Source organism: Rhagoletis zephyria, unplaced genomic scaffold (genome assembly GCF_001687245.7).
Source record: "Rhagoletis zephyria isolate East Lansing unplaced genomic scaffold, Rhagoletis_zephyria_1.1 Rzeph_scaffold_02925, whole genome shotgun sequence".
NCBI classification, from domain to species: Eukaryota; Metazoa; Arthropoda; class Insecta; order Diptera; family Tephritidae; genus Rhagoletis; species Rhagoletis zephyria.
The window spans coordinates 20549-34599 of NW_016160009.1; the positions used below are offsets into that span (position 1 = coordinate 20549).

Sequence of the window (14051 nt, forward strand, 5' to 3'; positions counted from 1 at the left end):
AAAAATCGATACATTTTCACACTCGTTTTGCGTATGAATAGAGGTAAATTTTAAGTTGGTACTTAAATTTAAGATGTAACTTTGTTAGTTTCGACTTAGTTGCTGGACTATGAATACGCGCCAATGCATTAAGTCGTTCGCTTCGCAAAGTCGTATTTCATTATTCTTGCAAGGGCATAGAAGAAAACATTTCTAACTTAATCAAAAATAATGCAAATTTAATGTTCAACTGTGATAATTGTTTGAACACCAACTTGCATTCGCTCGTTGCTGATCTTGTGGTAGAGGTCAAAGACCTCTAAAAACAGCTTCTAAATTCTCACTGCGTACAATCTGATGTCAGCTCTGCTCAAAGAGTTAGTTGTCCCAACACACACGCTACCAATGCAGCCGTTGATGTACCAATGAATTTGTCATCGTCTGCTGTGCCTGCTAATTCGCGCGATTCTGCTGAGTTATTAGTTCCTACAGTCAACGCTCACGCATCATGATCTGACAACAACAAGTGTGCTGGGTCGCGTTCCAACAAAAGTAAGATAGAAACTCCGATTGACAACTCTGAGAAAGTGCACTCTCCATCGGCCCGGCGGACCCCTGCGTAAGCCCGCGGGTACGGGCCGGAATATTTGCTGTCAGCACGAACTCGTGCGTGCATGGGCGTTCAATAAAATTTCATAAAAGCACGAATAAGCACGAAAAAGCCCGTTTCTAGTACTGAAAATTTAAATAATCTCTTGATTTTAATTTTAAAAAATAGTACATATTTAAACCTCTTTTGATAAGAGAAAAGCAAAAAAAAAATATTTGGAAACCGATAGAAAAAATAAGATACTTAGTAGTTTTGTTTTCATATCTGTACATAAAATACCTTCCACTTTTTTTACTTCCCAGAAAATATATAAATATAAATATAACTATTCTTGCAAGAGCATAGAAGAAAACATTTCTAACTTAATCAATTCTCTCGTTGCTGATCTTGTGGTAGAGGTTAAAGACCTCAAAAAACAGCTTCTAAATTCTCACTGCGTACACTCTGATGTCAGCTCTGCTCAAAGTGTTAGTTGTCCCAACACACACGCTAACAATGCAGCTGTTGATGTACCAATGAATTTGTCATCGTCTGCTGTGCCTGCTAATTCGCGCGATTCTGCTGAGTTCTTAGTTCCTACAGTCAACGCTCACGCATCATGCTCTGACAACAACAAGTGTGCTGGGTCGCGTTCCAACAAAAGTGCGATAGAAACTCCGATTGACAACTCGTGAGAAAGTGCACTCTCCATCGGCCCGGCGGGCCCCTGCGTAAGCCCGCGGGTACGGGCCGGAATATTTGCTGTCAGCTCGAACTCGTGCGTGCATGGGCGTTCAATAAAATTTCATAAAAGCACGAATAAGCGCGAAAAAGCCCGTTGCTAGTACTGAAAATTTAGATAATCTTTTGTTTATAATAAAAGAAAAATAGTACATATTTAAACCTCTTTTGATAAGAGAAAAGCACAAAAATAAATATTTGGAAACCGATAAAAAAAATAAGATACTTAGTAGTTCTGTTTACATATCTGTACATAAAATACCTTCCACTTTTTTTACTCCCCAGAAAATATATTATAAAAATCTTTGATGTGAAAATTTGATTCGCTTAAATTAATATACATACATACATAAACACAAAATTAAAAATACCCAATAAACATTAGGCTTGGTTAGCAATTCGAAAATGATTGGAAAACCAATCTTTTTTCGAGTCTTACCTTCGATAACGAATGTTCGAGAACTAAGCCATTCTCCAGCAAAACGGCACCTTCGTTATCCAATGTATTTTCCCTTCGTTACGAATTTGAAATCCAGCCCATTATCGAATTGAAATTTTATTGTGAGAGAGCGATTGTCTTATATTTTCCTTCGAGAATGAGCTGGATTTCACTTTCTCTCTTGTTACTATGGTTTTAATTTTTTTTCGAACCCATTTCGAGTGTATTTCAAATGTACTCTGAACGTTGGAAAACCAAGGTTGGTTATGAGTTCGTTCTCAGTTCGATATGCACATTGGATATCGAAGGTACTTTTCGAACGTACGCCAAAATGTTTATAGGGTAAGAACATATGTATACATACAATAAAAGTTGGCTCTTTATTTCCGGGCTGGGACGTGTCCCGTCGTGCCGGACCGGGCCGGGCCGGGCCCCACTAAAATTCTTAACGTGCGGGCTCGTGCGTGTTTTGGAAAGTTGATTTTGCACTCGTGTCGGGCCGGACCTGAAAATTTAGGCCCGTGCCCATCTCTACTTACATCTATAGAATCTGCGAGGGTGGATGAAAAAAATAAAAAAAAAGGAGGCAGAAACAACAAAAGTTATGGTAAGAACCAGCAATAGCAACGAACTTCTTACAGTCGCCCGCTTTAAATGGTTCCACTTATCTTCATTTAAGCCTTCGGTTCAGCCAGAGAATATCGTCGATTTTTGTGGCATGCTCATGTCGATAAGCATCACCTAACTTACAAATTGCTAAAAAAAGGGAAACAATCTGAATCTGATTGTCTTAAATATGTCAGTTTTAAACTTGGTGTTATTGAGTCGGAGTACAATAAGCTGATGAAACCGGAGATTTGGCCGGCAAATATAATTATTCGGCCATTCCGTTTTTTCATCAAAAACTACGACAGAACTAGCTGGTCGCTGCAATTCTAGCAAACGCTTAAAAATCTATTATNTCGGAGTACAATAAGCTGATGAAACCGGAGATTTGGCCGGCAAATATAATTATTCGGCCATTCCGTTTTTTTCATCAAAAACTACGACAGAACTAGCTGGTCGCTGCAATTCTAGCAAACGCTTAAAAATCTATTACCAAAACACTTCTGGGCCCTTACTCTGTAATGCGATGCGAATGAGATTTGCTTCGCATTCGCAAAAAAGGTACCCTGTAATACGAAATTCGCGCAGAAATTTTCGAATTACGCATTTCATTTATCCCTTTCGCATCACATTTTTCCCCTTCGCATTCGTAGCACTCTGTTTTTCGAATGTAGCTGTCAAATGGCCGTGACTCTCGCATTTTTCTTGCTACAATTCAAAGGCAAACGAAACAAATAAAAATGTAAGTTAAAAGAATTATTCAAACTGAAATTGCATATATTTACATTATTTAAAAAAAATATGTACATAGGGAAAATACTAAAGGTAAGCAGACGAATCAAAAGCAATTTGAAATATTAGTGGATTTCATGGAAATCCACCCGGATTTGTCTAAGGGGCTATTGAAGACGCCGGATGCTAAAACCGTTTCCACAAACCTTTGGAAGAAATTGGCTTGCGACCTAAATGCAGCTGGCCCACCGATGCGTGAAGTTGCTGGCTGGAAGAAAGTAAGTAGTAACTTTAGTAGTTTTTGGCAATATACAATAACCTTAAATTTTAGGTTTGGGCTGATTACAAGACGCATTTGAAAGCGAAAATGCGTCGTAACAAACACAGCATTTCCGGAACTAGTGGTGGTCGTTCCAATTACTGCTCACTTACGCAACTGGAACAGAAAGTCAGTCAACTATTATCGATGGAGGAATCAATGAGTGGGATGGTAGGCACACTAGAGTTTGGTGCAGCACAAACATCATCGAATACACCCATCGAAACTTCAGTGGAAGGTAATACAGGCGAAAGTAATTCCCTCCAGGTTATGAACTCCCTCATTGTTCAAATGTTGTAAGCACTTCTCGCAAGAAACAAAACCTTTTAGAGAAGCAAGTCGAAAACCAAATGGCTTACCACAAGCATTCGGGTAAAGTTTTAAATGAGATAAATGTAAATTTGAATAACATTTTTAAAAATATGAAAAAAGGAAGGAAAATAGAAAAACAGAAACTTAAACTTGCAAGAGAAAAATTTCTCCATAAACAAAAACTTGATCGTGAAAATTTAAAATTAAGATTAAGTACGTTAGAACTGCAAACAGAAATGTTAACTTTAGAAATAGAAACAAATAGCCTCATTCATAAAAGATGATATGGATATACAGTGGCGAAAATATAAATAGGGAAGAGAAATTTAAGCATTCTTTGGCTATTTCGAATTTTATTTAATGTTTATTATTTTTTTGTAAAAGCGTAACTCATCTAACAAAAACCATCTAAATCAAAGCTTCTTCAAAATTTTGAGGTTTTTAATTAGATTTTGATTTACATGTTTTTTTAGATAGTAAGCTAAGATAGTTGCTATTCCCTATTTACATTCTCGCCACCGTAAATATACATAAATTTCATATCATAAATATCAATCCATATAATTTTTTATGAATGCTAAAGGCTAGTCAAGCATGATGTAATAAATTAGTCATAATTTTCTTTTTGTAAACACTGAAGTTTATTTTTTTGTTTTGACTGTGTTTTTGTGCTTTTTATTTTAATTATTTTATAAAAATAAAATAACTTTAATATTCCAAGTGTTGTGCTCCTATGTAACGAAAGACTGAAGATCTCTTAATTTAATAAATTATTTATTGCAAAAACATGTTCACTTATTGTATGTAATTTCGAGTAGCTATCAAATTGTTTTTTATTTCTTCTCTTAATCTTCTAGCAATGTTGACAAAATTTATTTCTTCTGTATTATCAGCATTAACGGTTACAGTTTCTTCTGGCTCAGTTCTAATATCTGTAGGTTGCTCGACATTATATAAAATACATATGTTGTGAAGAGCACAACATACGTTCAGTATTTTAACAACTTTCTCTGGAGCATAATGAAGCTCCCGTGCAGCTAAAAGGCATCTAAATCGACCTTTTAACACGCCAAATACTCGTTCTACTAATGATCTTCCTTTCGATAGACTTTGATTAAAAAACAGCTCGTCAGAATTTTCCGCAGCATTTCTATACGGAGTTAATAGCCATGGTTCCAGCGGATATCCAGAGTCACCTATGGTAGGACAGAAGTGCAATTGTCAATAAAAGATTTCGTGAATGGATATTAAAAGGAACTTACGAAGGATTCGCACACCATTGCATTAATTCGCATAATTTGATTTTAAATAATCCCGCTCGCTTGACAAGTTCCACCCATGGGAATCATGTGACGCACCTCCAAATCTTCCGTTGACAGCTCTAATACGCATTTGGTGATCATATACCTAAAATACAAAGATACATACATACATAACATATTCATTAGATCATCCTCTTACCACCATTGCATTTATGCTGTGCTTTAATTTGCGATTAAAAAATAAATGTTCGTTCCTTGTCGGCCTTATTATTTGGATGTGCGTCCCATCCACCACTCCAATAACTCCTGGGATTCCACACATTTGATAGAAGCTCCTGTTGGCATCAACTCTCTCTTGGTTGTTTATACGAAACACTATATATTTCGGACACAAAACTTTTTCAATCGCGTTGCATACTTCTAAAATGCATCTTGATACGGTTTGTTGTGCCAGCCCTGCATGTCGATCTTGTCCAATAGAGTGTTGATAACCGCCCTGAGCGAGAAATTTTAAAGTGGTCGAAAGTTTCACTATTTCAGGGACTGCGGTAGATCTTTGGGAAACTTTTAGTTCACTTCTTATGCTGTCCAACACGTACATAAATGCTTCTTTACTGAGCCGAAAATTTTGAACAAAACTAAGGATACAAAATTAAAATTTGTATGCAGAGTAATTTGCAAACACTAACATTTCAACTTACCTTTTATCGCTGAGGGTCATAATGTTTGAGTTATCTCGAATTATTTTCCTCTGGACCCTTTCTTCATTCTGAAAGTCATCCCATAACGCCACAGAATCCATTTTTTAATTAAAATAAATTAACTTGCAATCCTTTATCCTTTAAACGTTTTTATTTTCTTTATTTTGTTCTCTATTTCTTTGACGTTTCTGTCAGTAATGCCAACCCTTCTTGAGAAATAAGCGTACAAGTAAAAAGGCAACATTGGCAATAGAGAGTGCGAATTTCCCATCGCATCGCGTTTGATTTTCGAATCGCATTGCTTTGCGTATCGAATTACAGAGTAAGGGCCCTGGACTCAGAAGCAAGTCAAACAATGTGCGCATGCTAAGTTCTCTTTTACAGGTCTATTATAACAATTTGGTTACAATAACTTGTCACCTTAAATTTGTTACAATTTTGTAACCAATACTTGTACCGGGTATCCTAGCAACTTATGAACAAGGAAAAGTTCACCTTGTGGTGAAAGCGAAATTATTGGCAGCACTTTTCACAGCTGATTACTAAAATAATGAAATTGACAGACGAAAAATGGAAACGCAGCAGCGAGAAAAGTAAGTATATTTTAACTTATTTAGCCATTTATGCAAATAACTCAATTTATTAAATGTGTTTCTTGCAGAAAATTTCCGCGGACAACGCAGGAACAACTGCAATGCTATATTGTATATATAAAGAAGAATCCAGAGCTGGTGACTGGAAAAAATACACCTGCGCAGCCACGACAGGTGCAAGATCTGTGGGAGGAACTAGCCAAAAATTTGAATGCGCTGAACGGGCCCACACGTACCCCAATTAAGTGGAAGGAGGTAAGTAGCAACATGCATTTATTTAGCAAAAAATTTTTACTTTGTATTTCCTTTTTGCAGTCACTGGCAAACTGGAAAAAACCATTGCGTAGTCGGGCGAGAAGGCTCAAAGCGGACCAAATGGGCACAGGAGGCGGGCCAAAGCCTGATGATTTGGGAGATTTTGACAGCCAAGCACTTGAGGCACTGGGAATGATGACAGTGGATGGGATTCCTGCTCAGTAGCTGGGATTCCAGGCAAGAATAGATCCCATTTTTAATTATTGGATACTGTATGCTCCACTGCACATGACGTAGTCCCAACTTTGTGCAAGTTACGGTAGATGAACCCTANGGAGATTTTGACAGCCAAGCACTTGAGGCACTGGGAATGATGACAGTGGATGGGATTCCTGCTCAGTAGCTGGGATTCCAGGCAAGAATAGATCCCATTTTTAATTATTGGATACTGTATGCTCCACTGTACATGACGTAGTCCCAACTTTGTGCAAGTTACGGTAGATGAACCCTGCAGTCCACCCGTTCATACGAGTATTAATGGTTTTTTTTTAATATTATAGGATACTGTATGCTCCACTGAACATGAGGAAGTCTCAGCTTTGCAAGTTACGGTAGAAGAACCCTGCAGTCCACCCATCAGCAATAGTCCTCCCTGCAGAACCAATATTTTTTCTCGCAGCGATATTTCTCCTTCCAACTTACCCATTGAGGCAACACCATCCAGAACAAACAACAAAAGAGGAGGATCACAGGAACTCGCTGATGTTGTGTTAAAACATATTAGAAAGCGAGAAGAGTACGATGACCGTATGCTTGAGCAGCAACCAAGAACTAATGATGCTCTAGCTAAACTAGGAGAAGGATTTTTGGCTCTTGCTGAAGCTATGAAAAAGCCTTAAAGCCTTATTGTATTGTATTGCTGTATTGCTGATTTTGGTCAGCCTGCTTTAAGCACACTAATTTTTTTTGCTGTACTGGCGTTTTTGAACTTAAAAGAATACTGAATTTATTATTTATTTTATTATTTAAGTATAGCCGTCATCGATTCGCCACTTCTCGCTCGCTATGTTTGAGTTCCGGTCGCTTAAATAAGAATTTTGCATGTGAAAGCAACAACAAAGTTAGCTAGCACTGATAGACGATAGCGAGTTTGGTTGTACCTCATTGAGTTCGTTCGTTTCACCACTCGCTAACTGTTGGCGAATCGATGACGGCTTATATTTAATTTGCTACATGCTTATATAATGTACATATGTATAAAATTCAAATTATGTATGTATATTTCGTTATCCTAATACAGAAATGCCTTGTTTTACATTTTTGTTTCTGCACAGATTATTTTAAAACCTTTATCGATCCCGAAGTTTCTCAGTTAAGAATTTTTTGAAGACACTGTATTTTATTCAAGAATGTATCTTATTTAACGATGCAGTAGTCGCTTTCGATTTCGGTTAGGTTCTTAGTGAGTAATCTTCCGACTTTAGTACAAAGCACTTTAAAGACAAATCAATTTAGGCCATTCTATATTAAGGTAGCGACAAAGTGGAAGTTTGAAGAGGCTAAGTAATCGCGTGGGTTAAAAAAAATTTATTTTTATTGTAGGTGTTATTCATTTTATCCATATAAAAAAACGCTATTGCTCATTTACTTCAATAGTGTCATAACTCAAAAAAAAAAACAACAAAATCGAGAAAAACGGCTTTAATATTTTGAATTTACCTATACATACTCCCATAGAAGAAATTAATATATACATACATATCGTCACCTGGAATGCAAAAACAACTTCGTAACTGAAATGGAAAAAGTCGTGAATAAATTATTTTATTTTTTTTCATTAAATGATGTGGTAGTTGTAATTCGATGAAATCCATCATATCAATCAAAAACAGTCTTTTTGCATTTCAGTTGACGATATGTGTTTTGTTCTAGTGGGCTACTGGTAATCGAGATATACATGTGGGAACACCGCTTGTACATGTGTGAACACCGCTCATGCTTAATATTATTTTAATACCTGAATGCAACCATGTTAACTTTTCGTTTTGACATTTTCTTTTGTTCTTTATTTGTAAATTGCCACAATAAGCTTGCTTTAATAAAATGTAATTTTGTTCGGTCCTTTTTTCCTTCGGACGTCATAGAGCATACACGTGTCTTTTTTAATACGTTCAGATCTTCCACAATTGGTGACCCGACGGTAAGTGAGACATGCCACTCAACGATAGCATGGCTGTAACGCCTGGATCTCATCACGGAGAAGCTTCGATGGCAGGTGCCAGCATTCCGAGAATTCCGCTTCCTGTTATGTCAGAAGAAAATATTGAGGCTTATTTCTATTCGCTGGACTTCTGGTTTGAAGCCTCAAGCATTACGACAGACTCCGCGAAATTGTCATGTCGATACGAATATATCCGCTCGAAATTGATTGAAAATTTCACGGAGAGCCAGCAGCGCCGCCTTCAACGTGTGCTACGAGAAATGCCACTGGGCGACCGCCGTCCTAGTGATCTATTCAACGAAATGAAGCGAGCTGCTGGCTCGGCCCTGAGTGAAAGTATTTTGCATGATCTATGGGTCAACCGCTTGCCCCCATACGCGCAAGCTGCGATCATAGCAACCAGCGTTCCAATCACCGATAAACTAAATGCCGATTCCATAGCTGAATCGATACAATTGCGTGAGGGGCGCGTCAATGAGGTGAGCACACCCAAAGCTGCTAACGACAGCGATCTACGAGCCGAAATAGCGGCACTCAAACCGCGTTTTGATAAAGCTTTGAGTGGCGAAAAATCTCGTTCACGCTCCAGATCCAGAACGCCTGCTCGCGGCCAGGGCAGCAATACTTCCGAGTTGTGCTGGTACCACGCAAAATCTGGGAAGAACGCCAAGAAATGTAGACAGCCCTGCAAATATCTTCAGCCCCCATCACCAAGTGGCACGCAATAGCATTTCAGAGATTGGCAAACGATCTGAGATGCCTTCGAATTGTCGCCTACGCATATTCGACACGTCAACTAATACCACTTTTTTAATTGACTCTGGCGCTGATGTGTCGATTGTTCCAAACTGTTCGAAATTGGCTCGAGTAACCCCCTCGGATATGCAATTGTTTGCCGCTAACGGGACATCTATCCCGGTATTCGGAGAAGTCATGCTAAAACTTAACCTCAATTTGCGTAGAGACTTTATATGGAGTGATTGCAGGCGTATCACAAGCGATCATTGGCGCTGACTTCTTATCTTACTATGATCTTCTGCCGGACCTTAAAATGAAGTGCTTAATTGACCGCAAGACTACAATAAAGACGGTTTGCTCAGTAACACATATCGACGTGCCACGTGTTTCAACGATAAGCGCGACCCAGAAGACCCTCGCCCGAAAAGCTCAGAGAAGCGCGCGCGGAATTCGAGCTCTTGATGAGACTGGGAATATGCCGGCAATCCAGTAGCCACTGGGCAAGCCCATTACACATGGTGCGCAAAGCTGACGGTTCATGGAGGCCTTGTGGTGACTACCGAGCACTAAATGCGGTAACAGTCCCCGACAAGTACCCACTGCCTTTTTTACACGACTTCACGCACATTCTCGCAGGCAAGACAATTTTTTCTAAAATTGATCTACAGACAGCCTTTCACTAGATCCGAATTCATCCCGATGATGTCTGCAAAACAGCCATTACGGCTCCTTTCGGGCTGTACGAATTTACGCATATGANAAGAGAAGGTTTTCATCTACCTGGATGACATTTGTGTTGCATCCAGCTCGCCAGAGGAGCATCGCACGCACCTCAAATCGGTTTTTCAGCGATTGCGTGAGCATAACCTAACGATTAACGTGGCGAAATCGGTTCTTGGTGTTTCGGAGCTGCACTTCTTAGGCCATGCCATAACGAAAGAGGGAATCAAGCCACTTCCTAGCCGAGTCGGAGTTATCCGATCATTTAAGTTGCCTTCCTCGCAATGATTAATTTTTACAGAGCTTTTCTGAAAAATCCGCTCAAGCATCAGAACCCACTTTTCAAAATGATCTCGGGCAACAAACGGAACGACAAAACGCCGCTGATCTGGCCGCCGGATAACGTCAAACACTTCGAGGCTTGCAAAGAAGACCTCGCAAACTGTGTGCTGCTCGCTCACTATCTTCCAAACGCTACACTTTCACTTTGGATTGACGCATCAGACTATGCCGCAGGAGCGGCTCTGCACCAGGTTATTGGCGGTGCACTTCAACCGCTAGGGTTTTTTCAGCGACTTTTCACAAAAGCGGAACAGCGATACAGTACCTATGACAGAGAATTGACAGCAATTTTCTATCTGTCCGACATTTTCGCTTCTTGCTTGAGGGCCGTGACTGTCATGTGTACACTGACCACAAACCCCCCATTTATGCATTTCGTCAACGACTAGAAAAAGCTTCCGACCGCCAAGCCCGTCAACTAGATTTTATTGCGCAGATCACTACAGACATTTGCCACGTTCCAGGCGAACAAAATGTTGCAGCTGACCTGCTGTCCAGAATCCAAACTATAACATCAGAACCGATCAACTTCGACGACTTAGCTGATGATCAAGCCATCGACAACGAGATGAAAGAATACCTAGGTGGACAGGTTTGTCACTCACTCAAACAAACTAGTTTTATTCTTCCTTCCAGTACAAAGAGTGTTTACTGCGATAGCTCAACAGGGAGAATACGCCCGTTTGTAACAAGGCGATTCCGACAAGGCATTCTTCGCGCGACACATGATATTTCACACCCAGGTATGCGAGTCACTGCGAGGCTGATGACCGAGCGATTCGTCTGGCCAGGAATTCAACGGGATAGCCGTGCGTTTGCAAGGAATTGCATCAAATGTCAGCGCAATAAAATCNTCAAACAAACTAGTTTTATTCTTCCTTCCAGTACAAAGAGTGTTTACTGCGATAGCTCAACAGGGAGAATACGCCCGTTTGTAACAAGGCGATTCCGACAAGGCATTCTTCGCGCGACACATGATATTTCACACCCAGGTATGCGAGTCACTGCGAGGCTGATGACCGAGCGATTCGTCTGGCCAGGAATTCAACGGAATAGCCGTACGTCACAACTCAGCATTGTTCCAACGACGTGAGTGTCCAGGCCAACGGTTTTCGCACCTCCACATAGACATAGTCGGACCGTTTCCGTTGTCCAACGGAAACCGCTATGTCTCACTGTCATCGATCGCTTTACCCGTTGGCCTGATGCTTTCGCGATCCCGGACAGCACCGCAGAGACAGTCACAAGAGCACTCATAGACGGTTGGATATCGCGCTTTGGTGTTCCCGTTGATATAACATGAGACCTTGGGCGACAATTCGAAAGTAACCTTTTCCAACAGCTCTTGCAATGTCTCGGTATCAGGCACCTCCGCACAACGGGGTATCATCCGCAAACGAATGGCATCGTCGAGCGGTGGCACCGTACTTTGAAGTCGGCGATTTTATGCCATGATGCCAATCAGTGGACAACGTTCCTGCCGCTTATTCTTCTGGGACTGCGTAGTTCTTTCAAGGCCGACTTAGGGGCTTGCCCAGCTGAGTTAGTTTATGGGACCTTCTGAGTTCTTTGTTGACAGCGGTCGTTCAATCACATAAGCAGAAACCATCGCACAGCTACGAGGCGCCATGCGTAGCCTACGCCCAGTCGACACTGCCTGGCATACTGGACAAAAGTCGTTCGTACATAACGACCTTAAAACGTGTGAGCAGGTGTTTGTTCGAGACCTGTCAGTCAAGCCATCTTTATCATCTCCATACAAAGGCCCCTACAAGGTATTGCAGCGGTATGCGAAATATTTTGTCGTCAACATCATCGAAGTTCCTATTAAAATTTCAATCGATCGTTTGAAACCAGCGTACATTGCCGTACCCACTCTCTAGGAGGGGAGTACTGTGGGAACACCGCTTGTACATGTGTGAACACCGCTCATGATTAGTATTATTTTAATACCTGAATGCAACCATGTTAACTTTTCGTTTTGATATTTTCTTTTGTTCTTTATTTGTAAATTGCCACAATAAGCTTGCTTTAATAAAATGTAATTTTGTTCGGTCCTTTTTTCCTTCGGACGTCATAGAGCATACACGTGTCTTTTTTAATACGTTCAGATCTTCCACATACATATATCGTCGTTTAAAGTGCAAAACCGCGTTTCAACAAAATGCAAAACCGCGTATCATCAAAATGCAGAACCGCGTATGTGAAGTTTTAGAAATCATTTTCTAGAGTGTAAAACACCCATATTTCAAAATGGTTCTCTTTTTATAAAGAAATATTTACATACATATGTATGTATGCACTTCGTATGGAAAAAATTACTGACATCGTTAACAAACAATTTTTTAGAAAATCAACGCGATTTATTAGGAACTTTAAACTTGCATTTTGTTATATTAAAATCTAATGGGCTATAAAACTGCATACTTAGATTTTTTCCAGAAAATCTGATAGGAAAGTTGGAAATGATTATGCGATATTTTGGATTTTCCTATGTTTTGCAGAATGTTTAGAGATTATATCTTTATGTTTTTTGTTGTAGTATTAACTATATTTTTATAAAAAATTAGTGGAAAGAAATTAGAATAATAACCATTTCGAAAAATTGTCTGTATAAAATACTTTTGTCCGGTACCGTAAGCTAGTTCACTAATAAAGCAACAATGCCCCGTGGTAGATAATTTCGTTTTAAAGCGTTTGAATGTATCGAGAACGTATTATCTGACCTTCACGATAATATTGACTTCGAATAACGTTTGCTGGTGTGGATGGAGTATCGAATTCTGCCTCATTAGTCTCGATAAAAGTAAGCGGACATTTCTTTAATGCAATATTATGCAAAATTACGCATGCATTTATAATGTTGACTGCTCTTTCATGACTAGTGCAAAGCTGGATGTTTCGAAAGGCACCTAAATCGCGATTTTAGCACCCCGAAAGCTCTCTCAACTACATTGCGAGCTTTGGCATGTAACTTATTGTACCTTTCCTCTTGTGTACTGGATGGCTCTGGAATTGGAGTTAGAAGCCAAGGCTCCAGGGGATATCCTTGGTCTCCCAAAAGCCAGCTACCACTTTGTCTCATCATGAACAAGCGTACTGCCGATGTTGTCCAAATTCCGGAATCATGGCATGAGCCCGGAAATCTAGCGTTCACTGCTAAAAATTTTAGGCTATGATCACAAACGGCTTCCACATTTATGCTATAAAATCCTTTTCTATTCATGTAGAGGCTGCTTGGCTTTGAAGGATCAATTGACGAAGGAGCACTAATTGCAATGTGGGTGCAATAGATCGCGCCTATTGTACTTTTTACGCCGAAAGACACGTAAAAGCTGTAAAAATATTATAAATAGAGGCGTGTATTAAATTACAAGTAAATACTTTTCCATTGAACTGTATACCCAGTTTTGATGGTCAATTGTGCTTCATTTGTTTTGGGAAAATTTAGTTCGTTTAGTTTCCTGTTAACAATAATAGCTGATAGTGATCGCGACACTGA

At 39.7% G+C, this 14051-nt stretch overlaps 1 protein-coding gene and 1 long non-coding RNA gene across 2 annotated transcripts; both read left to right on the top strand.

Moving 5' to 3' along the window:
* The first annotated feature begins 2897 nt into the window (after positions 1–2897).
* Positions 2898–4202, top strand: LOC108368028 (uncharacterized). The gene is made up of 4 exons (XM_017622768.1): positions 2898–3364; positions 3418–3658; positions 3736–3800; positions 4191–4202. Exons 1-4 carry the CDS (start codon positions 3224–3226, stop codon positions 4200–4202), a joined length of 459 nt encoding a protein of 152 aa, XP_017478257.1. The 5' UTR covers positions 2898–3223.
* Positions 4203–6441: 2239 nt separating this feature from the next.
* On the top strand, positions 6442–7379 carry LOC108368029 (uncharacterized). Its single transcript, XR_001848320.1, has 3 exons — positions 6442–6528; positions 6589–6847; positions 7089–7379. It is a non-coding gene; the product is annotated as an uncharacterized LOC108368029 (long non-coding RNA).
* The last annotated feature ends 6672 nt before the right edge of the window (positions 7380–14051 follow it).

Excerpts from the sequence above, each read along its gene's own strand:
- LOC108368028 (XM_017622768.1), top strand. The coding sequence starts at position 3,224 with ATGGAAATCCACCCGGATTTGTCTAAGGGGCTATTGAAGACGCCGGAT. Across the intron at positions 3,365-3,417 it reads AAGTTGCTGGCTGGAAGAAA|GTTTGGGCTGATTACAAGAC; the intron begins GTAAGTAGTAAC and ends CTTAAATTTTAG. Across the intron at positions 3,659-3,735 it reads GGAAGGTAATACAGGCGAAA|AGAAGCAAGTCGAAAACCAA; the intron begins GTAATTCCCTCC and ends AAAACCTTTTAG.